Source organism: Loxodonta africana, chromosome 5 (assembly GCF_030014295.1).
Source record: "Loxodonta africana isolate mLoxAfr1 chromosome 5, mLoxAfr1.hap2, whole genome shotgun sequence".
NCBI classification, from domain to species: domain Eukaryota; kingdom Metazoa; phylum Chordata; class Mammalia; order Proboscidea; family Elephantidae; genus Loxodonta; species Loxodonta africana.
Genome location: NC_087346.1, coordinates 118,078,498 through 118,095,077, shown reverse-complemented (window position 1 = coordinate 118,095,077; position 16,580 = coordinate 118,078,498). Strand labels below are relative to the sequence as shown.

Below are 16,580 nucleotides of genomic sequence, written 5' to 3'. Positions count from 1 at the left end.
TCATCGTGTTGATGAAGAATACTGAATATACCATGGATTTCCAGAAGAACAAACAAATCTATCTTGGAAGAAGTACAGCCAGAATGCTCCTTAAAAGGACTTGGTCTCACTTTCTTTGGACATGTTATCAAGAGGGACGAGTCCCTGGAGAAGGACATCATGCATGGTAAAGCAGAAGGTCAGTGAAAAAGAGGGAGACCCTCAATGAGACGGACTGACACAGTAGCTGCAACAATGGGCTCATGCATAATTATGACTGTGAGGATGGCACAGGACCGGGCAGTGTTTCATTCTTTTGTACATGTGGTTGCTCGGAGTTTGAATGGACTAGACAGCACTTAACAACAACTATCCTTTCTGAAACAAAAATTAGACATTAATAACTGTAATAATTTTTTTCTCTCATTCATCCCTATAGCCCTAGTCCAAAGCATAATGTTTGTCATGTATATGTAATGCCATAAGAGCTCTCATTACTTAAAACCTATAGGGCAGTGTGAAGCCCTATATTAGGAAACTTATACTAGAATTAATTTTTACCTGATTCTCTTAACAATCTTCTGAGGTGGAAAATATTTGTAAATGAAGACACTGAGGCTCAGAAATACTAACTTTTTAAAGATCATACTGGTAGTAAATAGTGCGGCTGAAATTCAAACCTACGGCTCTGTCTCATTAGATACTGAATAAACGAATGAATGAAGGTTTCCTTTCTGATAGTTTCAATGATATTGGTCTTCTATAAAATAAGGGGTCTAAGAATAAAATGAGGTCAAAGTCTAAAAAAGAATTACATTATCTATAAATACATAAAGGAAATCACATATATGGCTATGTGGCTATTGCTGATTTATTGATAAGGGTCATTTTCATGCTCATTTATGAGAAAAAACATGCACGCGTAAGCATGCATGCAGGAAATTCTTATCATTCATTCAATGAATGTTTGCTAAATATAGTGTACTTTATTCTGGAAATTCCTATGACCAATCTCCCTGGCTTAGTTCTTGAATTTTTTCCTAAAGCAAAGAGAACACAACAGACCGCAGATAATACACTCCTGGGTAATGCAGAGTTCAAGATATTGTTGAAAACATACAAAGCACTGTATGTAAAACAGGCTTTAATGAAAAATAAATTTATGTATAATGCTAAGAGGATATACGTAAAAGCATAATTTACTAACCACACAAACATCAGCTTGTTTGCATGAACAGGTGGGACTAATTAACAACTCTAACTGAGATCGAAGCTTCTCATCATCACCGAGAACCTGGTTAAATTTCTTCACAAAATCTTGTGCTTTCCCAGGGTCAGGCAGATTCTCTACAAAATTAAAAGAGAATTAACATTACCAAAGGATATCTACTAAACTAAAAGCAAGTAGGCTTAAAAACAATGCTGAGCCATTAAAAGAAAATCAGCTTAACTGGTTCTTAGAAATAAAATTATTAAGATAAGGGTTATTTTCTCTTAGCGTCGAACTGATAGCCCCCTTCAGTAAATTATTTTTCTGCTTTTGATGTTTAACTTACTTCTACTGAGTGAACAAAGATACTCACTTGCTATGGTCATCAGTTTTCCAAACATGGCAGAACAGTTAGCCTCTGACTGAAAAAAAAAAAAAAAGAGCAGTTAAGTGTGCTAACAAATTTCTGTAAGAAAAATTGACACTTATTTATTGTACATTTCTCATAAATAACTCATCACAATCTATCCACTGGACAGTGGCTTATCATATCTACGCACAAAGTTAATAGCAAAGAACTGTGGAGTAGCAACAACTATTAAATTAAGACAGAAGGAAAGGAGATGTTAGCAGGAGGGTATCAAAATTTTAAAGACTATGTAATGTTCGTAGGAATGTTATCTTGCCAGAAGATTGAACAGAAGATTGCCGGAAGATAAATCAAACAATTATAAAATATAATTTGAAATTATACATCACAGAAAATTAATCTAAAATGTGAAGAGTAGAAAATTTTCTTCTGTAATACAGTTATATTAGCTATTTTTGGCCCATTATTTAAATATCCTCAGAGAACTTCCCCTCCAATAGCACTTTTCTTTCTTTCGTTGTAATAACGTATTACTTTATTGTTTTAATTTGTATGAAATTTAAGTTATTTGGATTAGGATTTGGTAAACTATAGTCCCATGGGCTACCCATTTTTACGTATTGTCTATGACTGCTTTCACATAACAAGAGTTGAGCTGTTGACCAAGATCACATGGCCCACGAAGCCTAAAATACTTACTATCTGGTCTTTTACAAAAGGAGCCCTGATGGTGCAGTGGTTAAGTGCTTGGCTGCTAACTGAAAGGTCAGTGGTTCAAACCCACCGGCTGCTCTGCTGGAGAAAGATGTGGCAGTCTGCTTCCATAAAGATTACGGCCTTGGAAACCCTTTGGAGCAATTCTACTCCGTACTATAGGGTTGTTACGAGCTGAATAAACTCACTGGTAATGGGTTTGGTTTGGTCATTTACAAGAAGAGTTTGCTAACTCCTGTTCTACTGTCCATGGACCTTTTAGGGGTCTGTCTATGACCCCCTGGTTATGAATACATGTTATAGCAAATATACTTGTAAGTATATTGAGAGAATTATTCAAAATTTTCCTCTACCTTCCAGCAAACTTTGGACAGAACTTCTTTGTTAATTTTACATTGACATATTTATAGAATTGAAACCCAGTATGACATTGACTCTCTACTGAAGAACAAGGATCATAGAGTGAAAAATATTATGACACCTAATATAATTTATCTTAAGGATTAATTTGAATTGTTTGAAAATTAAAGAACTATGTAAAAACTCTAGTGCCTAAAAACTTGAAAAAGAAAACAATGTTTCTTTGACCATACCAAAAATAGTTTGTTATATTCATTTAAAATGGAAAGTTACTCTGAGTAACTATAGGAATTATGTTTAACATTTAGGAAAATAAAACACCTGAGGTACTCTCCACTTGCTTCCATATACTGAACTACAGAAATATTGAACATTGTCTATAATAAAAACTATGAATTTAAACAAATCATGAACCTACTGTAGGCTGCTTGTGCAAATCCAATAGTTCTCGTACATGACTCCTAAGCATGTTCTGACACTTCCACATTTCATTAAGAGCTCTGTAAATAAAAGTATAAACATGGAAAAAATGCCTTATATACTTAGTACTGTTAATTACTCAACTTTACTGCCTTGCTTGCTGTAATTCTTCTACATTCCTAAAATTTTAAGTACCAGAAAATTTATTTATTAGCATTTGAGATAGGTTAGCATAAAATGGTAAATATAAAGGTACTTATGAAAGAAGATATTTGAGAAGTTTAGAAGAATGAATAGGATCTTCCAGGTAAATAAAAAGATGGAAAGGCATTCTAAGCAGAAGTAACTAGAAAGTTCTGGTACAAAGAGAAAGAAAATGTTATCACAGTACCTGGCACCTACAGGAAACTGAAGAAAATGTATATGTTTGGAACACAGGGTATGAGTGGTGAGCATATGGAAGCTGAAACTATAGACAAGAATCAAATTATGGAGGACCTCCCCCCCAAAAAATTTTTTATGAAGAGTGATAAACTATTTAAAAAAAATTTCTTAGAAATAATGTAGATTCAAGATATAAAAGTTAAATTGAATATGTGTACTCCAGATTCTTCTCTCTGTGAAAGTAGATTTTCTTCTCAACATCTCTCACAAGGCTCCTCCCCATATTTCCAGGTGCCCAGCACATCCCTGGGAAATTACTGAGTGCTTTTTCCCAAATATTCTGAAATATAAATGGAGATCAAAACCTAGGGCTAGGGGCTTGCTACATGGGACTGATCATTAGGAACCACTTGCAAAGCTTTTAAAAGATGATGAATAATGCCTGCTATGATGCATTGAGGACACACTACCTCTGAAGAATTTTTTTGCCAAAAATGCATAATCCCAGTCTAATAATGGATGAACCCAAAATGGAGGAACATTCTACAAAATAACTGTCCTATGCAATACTCTTCCAAAAAATTGTCAAAGTCATAAAAGACAAAGAAAGACTGAGGAATGATTACAGATTAAAGGAGTCTAAAGACATGTGACAACTAAATGCAATGTATAATCTTAGACTGGGAAAAAGAATACCCATAAAGAACATTAAACCAAAAATCAAACCCGTTGCTGTCGAGTCAATTCTGACTCATAGCGACCCAATAGGGCAGAGTAGAACTACCCCCATAGAGTTTCCGAGGAGCACCTGGTGGATTCGAACTGCCGACCTTTTGGTTAGCAGCCGTAGCACTTAACCACTACACCACCAGCTTTCCATAAAGGACATTACTTGAATAATAAATTTGAATATGAACTTAGATTAGATAGTAATATTACATAATGTTAAATTCCTTGATTTTGTTAACATACTCTAGTTATGGTTATATAAGAGAACAGCCTTGTTCCTAGGGAATATATACTGAAGTATTTAGGGGTAAAGGGATCCAATGTCTGCAAATAACTCTCAAATAGTTCACAACAAAATGTGAATATAAAGATACATACAACAAATGATAAATCAAGTGGTTAAACTTATAAATCTGGGTAAAAGGGATATGGCAATGCTTTCACTATTTTTGAAACTTTCCTGTGAATTTTAAATTACATGAAAATTAAAAGTTATACAAACATACACATACATACACACACACACAGAAGAATCCAGATTCTCAGTGATGAGACTCATTTACTTTCTAAAAGCCTTATTAACAGGGTTTGACCACACATCTTGGTTTGCCTGCAGCAGTTCCATTTTATGCCAGTTGTTCCGGCGAAATTATTAGTGTCCCCTATCACTCTAAAAAAATATTCCAGTTTAGATAATCAATTATATGGTTACCCTACTTATAGGTGATTTGCATATGTTCTCCTGATAAAGAACCAATACCTTAAGCTTTAACAAAGCTGTAATAGTGGAATTTAGACACTGGTCAACGGGTAAACAAAAGATATTCTGGCATGGGGACTTCCTGAAATCCCTGAAACCGTATTTCTAACATAGCTGATCATCTGCCTATGTACACAGGAGTATTTTTACTTTCAACTGACCTGAATTTAAATCATTTTTTTCTCTTATATTTACCTGATGTAATTGATTCAATTAGAAGCAACAACCCCATCAAAAACAATTTTTTAAATTAGATGAAGTAATTCTATAAAATCTTTAGAAGATACACCAAACAGTCATATAAAAAGTAACTTACTTTACAGCATTTGGATCCAAACTAGCATATAAATAATACAAGCATTTCATTCTCTCTTCTGTTTCCAGGTTGTGGGGGACAAGATACTGAGCAAAGATTTTCTCTACCAATAGCCTATGAAAGGAACAAAACAAACAAACAGAAAAAAACCAACAACAACAACAACATAATAATCCAATCTTTTAAAAGACATATAATTATTTTATATTTTAACCATCTCATGAAAATGTAACCATACCAATGGTGATTATCTATGTGGGCAAGTATGATAAAAAGACCAGTATGTGATCAGTTCCCTTCCCTGAAAGATTTTCAATAGTTATTTTTAAACTTAGTGCTATGGTTGCCATTTGTGACTGTATTTTTTTATTTGTCAGCATGAAACATTTCTTTCTGGGGGGCTATATGATATTCTTAAACACAGGGTGCCGGGCTGTTCATCTATTCTTCGGCAGTCCCGAGCTGTATCAAATTCTTTAATAGTACATACAAAGGTATAGTCCCAAGCATAGCTAATTCTCAAGAAACACATCAGTTTCCTCTGATTACAGTTCAGCTTCTTTCCCATGTTGTCATTTAGTAAAAATGGGCAACTCCCTTTGTATCACTTCCTAAAAATTTAGCTTTCCCTGTGGATATCTCCTTGCTCTTCTCTCCAGATATAAACTCCTTACCAATACTGAAATATCCTTCTAGCTAAGCTTATATCTATCATTCAACATCACCAAAATAAGAAAACACAAGGCTCTTCATTAACCAATACTTATTCATAGATGCAAAGTCATCAGTCTAAAAAAAAAATTGCAAAGTATTTTGCAAAAACCAAGTATCACCAGTACGATTCATCATACAGCTACAAGTAACATTCAGAAAATAAAAACAACACAGTAATTTCTCCATTGGGATTAATAAGGTTGAAAAAAGGAAAATAATAACTACTAGTTATTGAATAGTGCTGGATTGCCAGGTACTAGGCTAGGGAACTTTACAGTAATTATTAATCTACATGACAATCCTGTTAGAAAAGCATTATTATTCTCCTTTTTATATAAAACTGAGGCTCACGGAAGCTAAGTCACCTACGCAAAAGCACAGAGCTAATACTGAGCAGAGTTAACTTTTGGTCTCAGGCCTTTCTGACTCCAAAAAAAAAAAAAAAAAAAAGCTGAGGCCTATTTTACTATATTATGCCACTTTAAAATCTTGATTAGAGTCTTATTTAAACACAGTATATACAAATAAGCAGAAAGTGCTTTCTAAACTTAGAAATACATTACATATAAAAATTAAATAGAAATGAATTATAGTTTTATAAAATTAAATACAGCTTTACATTCAACCATTCTACCAACATATTAGACTCACTTGTCATCGATGCTATTCTGATAATAAATATGCAAAAGTTTGTCCTTTATCCAGCTGACTTTTTCTGCAGCTTCCTTTCCTGCTTCACCATGAAGACAATATTTCTTATAAAGCTGAGCCAGACCCATCATAGCCTCTTTTCTTACTCGCCACTGCAAAGTATAAAGTTTATTGGATGAGCTAGACATGAAAACTTTAAAGAAAATTATCCGGAAGATTAATCAATATACAACAGAAGGGAGAGACTTACCAGATGACATCAAAGAAACAGCCATCAGAATTTAGAGGGAAAATAAACTAATTTCTGACTATTTTTTCCAGAAAGGCATACTCAGCATTGCAAAACTGAGACAGATGTGCTTTAGCAAGCAACACAGCTATATTTTAAACTGCATATATTACAGTAATCTGTAATAACTGCCACGGCTTCACTAGGTTGTACAATCAGTCTTACGTGTGCATATGGAAAACTGGCACAATGGTTTTTTTCATAACAGGCAGGGAAGTGGCTTTACCAAAAATTTTCAGTCTGTTGCTATTTAGAAGGAAGGTTAATTATTCAATGCAAACAGTGCTAAATGATTTATCAATTTTTTATTTCCCTCAAAGCCAAGCAGCAGTAAATTTTACAGAACATTTCATTCAATTCTCTCTAAAACTTTCTGGCCAAATTTTAAAAGTGACTAAAAGGTAAAGACAATATCTAATTAATTCAACAAACAAAACCCCTATCATTTGACTGCTCATCAGAATAAAAAGTACAAAATTTAGTATCAAGAATTTTGAAATTACAAAGTTAGCAAGGACCTTAGAGATCATGCTAAGTGAACTTCCTTACTTGGTAGATTACAGCAAATGATTAACTCAGTCACACAAAGATAACTAGTAGAAGACTTTTGGGAAAGTTTTACTAAGGAAGGAAAGAAAGTTGGTAGGAGGTGATAAGGATGAAGGAGAATACAAACACCTAGAGTGAAGGCTGTCATGATAAAATGCAACAAAAACAGCAATCAAAAAAGATATTTCTCTCAATACCAATTCAGAGTATCTGTATTTGATTTATTTAAGTATATACCTCCTTACAGATTTTTTAGATCATTTTATCATTTTTAAGCTACTTAGTGGAAAAAATAAAACTGCTTTTACCACATAGCAGATATCAGATGCGTTTTGACACTTCTTATAAAAAACCAAAAATTCGAGCAATGAAATCAAAGATTAAGTCCAGTCCCACATTTTATAAAGGAGAAAACAAATTTCAAAAAGGTCACATCCAAGTTCATCTAATTTAGATCTAAATCCAAGTCTTAAAATGCCCAATGAGTGCTCTTGTGATTACATCATGTAGTCTCAGAACACCCACTAACCAAACCCAATGCCATCAAGTCGTTTCCGACTCATAGCAATCCTACAGGACAGAGTAGAACTGCCCCATAGAGTTTCCAAGAAGTGCCTAACAGATTCGAACTGCTGACCTTTTGGTAGCAGCGGTAGCACTTAACCACTACGCCACCAGGGTTTCCCCGCTACCAGAAAGATTCATTTATTTGACTCTTTCTGAAACTATGAAACAAACATTGAGAGAAAAAAAAAAAAAAAACCCACCGTCATCGAGTTGATTCTGACTCATAGCGACCCTATAGGTGGATCTGAACTGCTGACCTTTTGGTTAGCAGCTGTAGCTCTTAACCATTACACCACCAGGGTTTCCACACTAGGAGAAGTAGGAGTGAAATTTTTCTAAGAGGAAAGTACACAAATGGCAATATCATAAACTGAAGCGGGGGGGGGGGGGAGAGGAAAGTAGGTGAGTTGCCAACTAACCACTAGATGGAGTGTCATCTCATTTAAATTAAAACCAAAGGGAAAAAATCTTCAAAGATAGAATTGCTGACTTGTTGAATAAGTTAAAAAGTCCACTTTACATATCTGCCCCATGACTAAAACTATCTTTTGCTATATTTCATAACTAAGAACTATTCCTCTTCTCCCCTAAATTATAACTAAACCACATTGGTTTCTGGAGGACAGGTTTTACTGCAAGGCAACCTTTGTTAAAGATGTTAATAAGTAGCATACCTAATCAGCCTGCCTTGCATGTCTATCTTATGCTTATGGTTGGCACTTTACAGTAACAAGTGCTATTGCTGTTCTTAGCACTACTTTTCCTCATCAACCCACATTTCTAGTTGCATCAAATAGAGGAAATCTCACAACAAAAGTAAACACATAACCACCATTTCTGCCCTTAGCCTGGCATAGCAATGTGAAAACTTCACTGTCTTAGAAAGTATGACATTCTTTTAATTCAGTGAATGACAGACAGATCTTGCTAAGTTACACAAGACAGTCACTTTTAGAAATACTAACTATAAATAGTTGACCCATCACTATTCTTATATAAGTGAAAGGATAAAACAAAACTTGTTTATCTGTTCTTTTATAAAGGAAAGCTAGAAGAGAAACCCATGTCTAAGATCTGAAAAGCTATAGAGTTCAATGTATTTATTCACGAAGACAATCAAGTGAAAGGTACAATGGAAACACACAAGTCATTAGCTATTTATTAATCTGACTTTCACAAAGAAACACTTTAAATAGAAAATAACTCCTATACTATCCAGCAAACAATTTAAACACAGTAACACTCAATAAACACAGTAAACACAAAGTAAGAAAATTCCTCAGATTTACCCGTTTGTCCAGTGTTCTTTCCCTTACAAAGCCAAGTAGCTGATCATTGACTAAGGCAAGGTCTCTTTTGGCAGCTGTTATTATAGTAACGATAACGTCATGACGAATGGCCTCTTCTGGATCATGTGACCTAACTTTCAAATATTCTGTAATAACAGAAAAGTTAAGCTGTTAGCTATGTAGTTTGTCATCAATCAAAATGACGGAAAAGACTAATGCTTTAAGATTTTGTCCCTACTAAGCAATGTTTGCTAAAATGTGACATGAATTAAAATCATTTTATTTTTGAGTAAGCAGTACATTATGTAATCATAAAATAAACTAAACCATACAACTTATCAGTACACTGTCATATCTTAATAAATACTGGCAGTCCCCATGTTACCAACTTTGGATTTACGTACAACCCGTATTCAGGGCTAATACCACAATATGTAAAAACAGTGCAGCCAGAGAGTACTAAATAGACATACATATTCCTGAGGTATTTTACCTGTTGATTTGTCTTTTCCATTACATTAAAAATATTGCTGTGTAAAATACAGGCAGTCCCTGGGTTATGACTCATAGTTACGAACCAACCCTCATAAAGCCTATCATACTAAAAATTCGAGGAACATATAATGGTTTGTAGTAACAAACAGGTGCTACCTTGCAATATGCATCAAAACGTTATTGCTGTATTATTATATTACAGATATTTTAGTGTATTTGGAAGGTTTCTTTAATTTTTTAATGCATAGAAAGGTATGATATACTATTAAAAAAACAAAAACCCACCGAGTCAATTTCGACTCAGGGAGACCCTAACAGGACAGAGTAGAACTGCCCTATACAGTTTCCAAGGAGTGCCTGGTGGATTTGAACTGCCAGTCTTTTGGTTAGCAACCGTAGCACTTAACGACTATGCCACCAGGGTTTCCAATATACTATATACTAAGACAAATATTTGACTAATTGATGTTAGATACAAATCATGCCCAACTGTTCCAACTTTCGTACATATTCGACTTAAAGACAGACTTAGGAATGGAACTTTCTCATAATCCGGGGACTGCTGGTAATGTATTTTACATAGACTATCCTGGAAAATTCACATCACAGTATACTTGATTTACATAGTTTAGAATTTCAGTTACAAAGTAAAAGATTTTTTTTTTTTAATGACTATAGGAAATTAGCTGACAGACACCTGTGTGTTACACAACATAAAATCTAAACTAACATTCTATGACTTCTAAAAAAAATTCCAATATAACTCACAATACAAACTAAATCAAAACAAAAAAATGTTATCTTCTCTTTTTTCCTGGTAACATTTTGAAGGAAACAATTTTCTACTACCAAATAGGTAGGTTCGAATGCTCTGGGTTCAGGCAAAGAGTCAGAAGAAATTCTAGTACAGAAGATAATCACTTTTCCCTTTATTATTAGGCATATTACTATCTTTAATTATCATATAGATATAATAATTTGTGTCCAAAGTCAATATTGTGTAAGCTAGTCCATGACTGATATAGACCTAAAACTCTGCCCGAGTTAAAACCTATTCAGAAAATGAAGTTGGGTTACAGGTGACACCTAAAATATATTTATGTGCTTACTCTAAAATTTACAATAAACCAGCTAGCTTACCTGTGAGATCCTTTGCTAAATCTGGGTGGTTCATTAAGCAGTGACTGGCAAATTTCACACTTTCTAATCTCACAGGAACATGGATGTCATTAAATCTACAAAAGATTGCTAAATTTTAATTGTAAATAAACCTATTTCTTTTCAGATAAGGTATATCTTGAGAGGATTATAAATGCTTAATATCAACAGTTAATGATTAGACAATTTGTTGATTATTCTAATGATAGCTTATATGTTCCAAAGGAAGAATATAAAGTATAGTACTAACAAGTAAAAATATACATAATTTCACACATTTTCATAGCAAATTTGTTTACCATGTTAAAGCAAACAAAAAACAGTATAAACACATCCTCCAACTCAAACTACCAAACTCCTAGAGCCAAAACACTTAGGAGTTTAAAATTATGCTATAAAACAAAAAATAAAAATTCAAAACACACAAAGTCTGCTTCAAAAATATGCTTATAAAAGGAAAATATCGGGGAGCAAGAGAAGGGAAGCCAATCCTATATAAAAGGAGGAGCCAGAAGTTAAAAATGAGTGCATTTTTTTGCCTTACAATACAAAATGTTATGCTGCCTTATAATACAGAAGTTTCAATTGGCCAGGGCCAGCTTGTAGTAAAATGTTCTTTTAAAGGCCAATAAAACACCACACAAATTCAAAACTGCATTTAATAAAGACCAGCTGAGCAACTTTCAAATTTAAATTTATTATCGGGCAATGTTTTAAAATTACATTTGTTGATTACAAATAGATTTTATATAGCAGGGAATATTTTTATTTTTGAAGTGGTCTCATAAAATATTATAATAAGTGTCTTAAAGTCTATGGCCTCCCACTTTCTTATGTCGAGCTAATCATCTTATTTTAATGAAATCTTTCATTTAGAATTTACATTTTTTAACTGCAAGGAAAAAAATGAAATATTAACATCAAGTAATATTACAGAATATCAAAATGCAATGCTATAATTAAGAAAAATTATGGAATGAACAGAAAGACTGACAGTGTTTCTTTATTTCTATGAGCTAGAGACGTGTCACTAGAGTTGGCAGTGAATGGAAAATGATGAATGTAGGGAACCTGATATGCTTAACTTAGTTTTTTACAACCAACTCTGGTGAAAAACTGAGCCTTGCATTTTTTCTCAAATGTTTTACTATATATACTGATGTCAATCACAGGGGCAGAGAATTCTTTCTATCTGCACAAGTTTAGTTGCTTCATTCCCTCTATACTAAATTCTTATGGAATAGAGTTTATTTAAATATTCGGCTTTTATTCTTTTTAAGAGCTTCAAAACAGCCTGTTTTGAGCCAATAAAAGCTAAGATATCATTATGTCAGTGTCAGATATTTCCCAGATTTGTTTGTTGTTTTAATATATAAAGTAGAATCATTATAAAGACGACTACCATGAGTTTAAGAGAATTTGAGCCAACTTCGGAAACAGCTGAACTACACTACAGTGAATCTCAAACGTTCTCCAGAATACTAATTGTAAAAATATACTTTTCAAACACTTTTTGAAGCAAAGGAAATATGTAAACTGAAGGCAAGGGGGAGTTTAATAAATTTCAGAGATTTTTAAACCTTACCATCAACCTGAAAACAGCATAATCATTCTAAGTTTTGAGAAGAAACATTAAAAACTATGAGTTAAGAGCAATATTTTCAATTTTACAATCATATATTTTCAATTTTATTGAAAATATATGAAATCATATATCATATATTTTCAATTTTAAAATTATATCAATTTAGTTAAAAACACATCATACAATTAGATAAGCTACAGACCCAAAGGACAAGCACTAGAAAATGAGTAAGTTGCTAGACTGACAAATGCCATGGATTCTTAAAACTGGGCCAGTATGTCTTTAGTCTCATGCTTTATTTAAAAATGTGAAGACTTAGAACATCCTCAGATGTTATCTATTTATTCTAATGATGTTATTTTAGCACAAAAAAGGTAAGTGTTTTATGGGCAAAAACAAGCTTTCTAAAAAATCTGTTCTATAATTTATTCTCTAAGAAATACAGCAACACAGATTCCATAGAAACCAGCAGATATCAATTAGGGTTTTGATGTGTGGTTTTAATCAAGTGACCCTATTGACTGGCCTCCCAAACATAAAAGTCAGAATTCACGGAATTGCATGTTCTCTTACCGTCCAAGAAAACATTGCCAAAGTGGACGATTCTGTGTTGCCAAATCAGAATCTTTAGAACCAAACAATTTAGCGAGAAGTCGAACAACAGCTAAACGTTCTTCTCCATCATTGCTCTAAGAAGAAAAAAAAAGAATAAATGAAGCCTGAGGTTATTTATCAAATTTCATATATATGCTTATAATGGTGAGAACTTTATATCATATGGTTTTCTGCTCTTATTTTACACTCTCCCAACTGCTAATTTATGCCTACTTCACAGTTTGTTTGCACATTCGCTATAGATGTTAAAGAAATAAGGTAACCATTCAAGTCTAACATTTTCTAAGAGCCCTAGTAAAAAATTCTGTGAAGGACAAAGATGCAAATAATTCCTGCCCTAATAAGCTTTCTTTTAAAGACATCAATCCTATAATTTAAGCTCTGATATAAACAGCCTCATAGATGCCAAAGAAGCCAACACACATCAATTAAGGTTATGATATGTGAAGTTGTAATCAAGTGTCCCTTAGTGACTGGAGAACATGACATTAAAGAATGTCAGGATTCAGGAGAACTAATTTTAATATCAGAGCAAGATTCTTAAGTGGATCTAAAGGGTTAGGTGAATTGAACACTACGAAAAAGTAAGATTTAGTTTAAAGCTGTTTTTTTTTTTTTTTTTTTTTAAGGTCCTCCTTATTTTTTTATCCTGAACCAATGTATGGTATGAAAGTTCTGTGATGCTATGAAAGACTAGTGATACCACATCATAATGTAAATTATGTTGAAACCATATGATGTGTGAAATGTTTTAAAAATCAAATATTCACTAGGAAAATAAATGCAATACTTTAAAGCAATTGCTAATTTTTGTAAGTGTTCAAATACAATGTGTGTCTAAAGCAACACAAGGAATCCAATTAAAAAAAAAATTGTGTGGAAAAGAAAAAAGTTAAAACAGAAAACAACTACCATAGAAATATTGTCTTTTCCCTATGAATGTTTTAACTCCCACGAATAGAAGTGGTGTGAGTAGAACAGGTACACTTAACAGATGTAAAAATGAAAACTATATCAAGTTTTAACACTTATAATTATGAACAACAAAAACAATTTTCTTATACAAAGTTTTTCTCAAGCAAAATGAAACAATCACAGTAGTGCAGCCTTTTAATCTTTTAAGAACAATCATTCCTTAAAAGTCAAACAGTGGAATGAGTGGAAGTTTTGTATTACTTGGAAGTGACTATTTTAATAGATTAGTGATTATTTCAAATGCTGGTGGGACATCTCACATCCATATATTGAACTACTGGAACAAAGAGCTAAGTGAGAACTTGCCCCCCCGCAACCTTTTTATAATTTAGAATACATTCCTTGAGTGAGGTTAGAATATGACTGTAGTAATGGTAATGTTTTTCCTGTGCAACAATCATTCGGTATCTCTCATTTACAACTGTATTATTAATCTATTCCAAAGTGAAAATGATCCCATTAAAGATATTACACAAATATTGTCTGAACTACAAATACACATTTTTAATAATTAATAGTGGATAAAAGTGAGAAATTCCGCATTAGCAGTTTACCAACGACTTTCTAAAAGAACTTTAATAAAAAGTCAGTCTAGTTTTCATTTCTCTCCAATCCTAGCCTCAAAAGATAACTAACTCTATTATTGTTTAAAATTGCAAAGTAATTGATTTAGAGCTCCGTAAAGCATAATTTTTACTCCAACCAGGTTAAGACAAATATGACCATTTTATAATGCTTTTAAATTTTAGGAATAAATATAAATGCCAGTCTCTCTCTTTCCCAGTCTACCAGCCATTATAAAAGGTGGGGACAAGGGACAGTCTTAAATGTAAAACGTGATGCATTTCCTGAAACTGTGGCCAAGGCTGCTAAGTAACACAACTCTAGTAAACCCCTTTACACATGTAAGAATAGCACTCTGTTGACTTGTGACTGAGAAGCATTTTTCAAACATTTTTCTATTCTCTAAGGACTGTAACTAATGACTCTGAACTATAAAAATGTATGGTCACACACTAATTCAGAAATACTAATTCAGAGATACAACTACAGAAAATCACCACAGCCATAAAAACTTCCTAGGCTATTTGCTTGGCATATCTTGGTGAAGCCAAGGTTGCTATGAGTTGGAATCAACTCGACAGCAACAGGTTTTTTTTTTAAACTATATATACATATCTATATATAGTACCTCAACTAATCTGAATCTCAGTTTCTTCATTTGTGATGAGAAAACTAATACCTGCACAGGCTAGGGTTGCAGCCAGGAGCAAACAAGAACACAGGTGATGGCACCTCTATATTGTAAGACAATAAACAAAATATTATTATTTAGACACAATAATAATTCACTATAAAGTTTTTAAAGAAGCGAATTTACCTAAGAACACAGAAAAACATAAAAATCAATGGCCTTGTGTTCGATATATTATACTAAAAGAGACTACACAGTCAGCTACAGCATTTACTGACTATAGTTGACTACAGCGCTCACATATTAAACAGGAATTTTTTAAAAATCTATGAAAAAAAGTCTTGTTTATGTGCCTTTAAGACCAGGACTATGAAATCAAATTATATCAATGAAGAAGAACATGGGGACTGTGGTAAACTGGAAAGCTCACACCCATTTAAGAAGGTGCTACTACTCAATTCCAGCCATTTTGCTGCCATGCAGACAGAGAAGGATCCAATGTTGCTAGATTTTCTGATTTTTTTTTTTTAAAAAGAAAAACCAGATATCTGGATCTTTAAACAAAATCTCCTGATTTTTAAATTCATTCATTCATTTGGTACTAGCAACAAAAGAGAAAATCTTTGTATGAGTCAAATAAAGTCTACTTTGGGCTGGATTCAACTTACTAGCAACCTGTGCTTTTACCTACAGTAAAAGAATAACGTGTAACAGCCACTCTAGCTTGGCTTCCTCAGTTTACAGTCCATAAAAAGGAAAACCTAAAAGTCTAGTTCCCAGTCCCTTCCACCATCTTATCAGGGCAGTATTGCTTAAGAGGCTTGATTTTACATGCTCAGACTCTATGACTAAATTAGGATGGCAATATTTTAATTCCTTACACCTGGAAATAATTTGGTATGCAGACATCTTCAGGCTGTTGTTAAAACAAATTCTTAATGGTAAAAAAAAAAAAAAACCCAAACTTGTTCTCTATATAAAACATTTTCCCTACAACCAGAGTTTGTTAGAAGCCAGGTACAGAGTCTTTTATAACACATGTATGTTTAATTATCTATACTTGTTTTAAGAATCTGAAAATCTGAGTTCTAATCCCACACTTGCTTTGACTGTATGACTAGGCAAAATACTTCATCTTAAGTCTTTTCATCTAAAAAATCAAGCTGTAATGCTAGACCCAATTATAATACAGTATGACTTACAGATCAAATAAGATATTGGATATAACCATGGTTTTAGGGGACATCTAGGTCAAT

General features: G+C 33.2%; 1 protein-coding gene across 5 annotated transcripts in view; it reads right to left on the bottom strand.

Annotated features, from left to right (window-relative positions):
• PDS5A (PDS5 cohesin associated factor A) overlaps positions 1–16,580 on the bottom strand; it is a 159,095-nt gene that overhangs the window by 69,647 nt on the left and 72,868 nt on the right. For all 5 annotated transcript variants that reach the window (XR_010322114.1, XM_064285929.1, XM_064285931.1 and 2 more), the window contains exons 9-16: positions 13,113–13,228; positions 10,937–11,031; positions 9,302–9,447; positions 6,608–6,759; positions 5,243–5,356; positions 3,052–3,133; positions 1,563–1,611; positions 1,187–1,326 (exon numbers count right to left, since the gene is read on the bottom strand). Coding sequence is in view for 4 of the 5 variants with exons in the window: in XM_064285929.1 (XP_064141999.1) it covers positions 1,187–1,326; positions 1,563–1,611; positions 3,052–3,133; positions 5,243–5,356; positions 6,608–6,759; positions 9,302–9,447; positions 10,937–11,031; positions 13,113–13,228 (894 nt within the window). In the remaining variant the exon portion in view is untranslated. The remainder of the gene's footprint in view (positions 1–1,186; positions 1,327–1,562; positions 1,612–3,051; positions 3,134–5,242; positions 5,357–6,607; positions 6,760–9,301; positions 9,448–10,936; positions 11,032–13,112; positions 13,229–16,580) is intronic.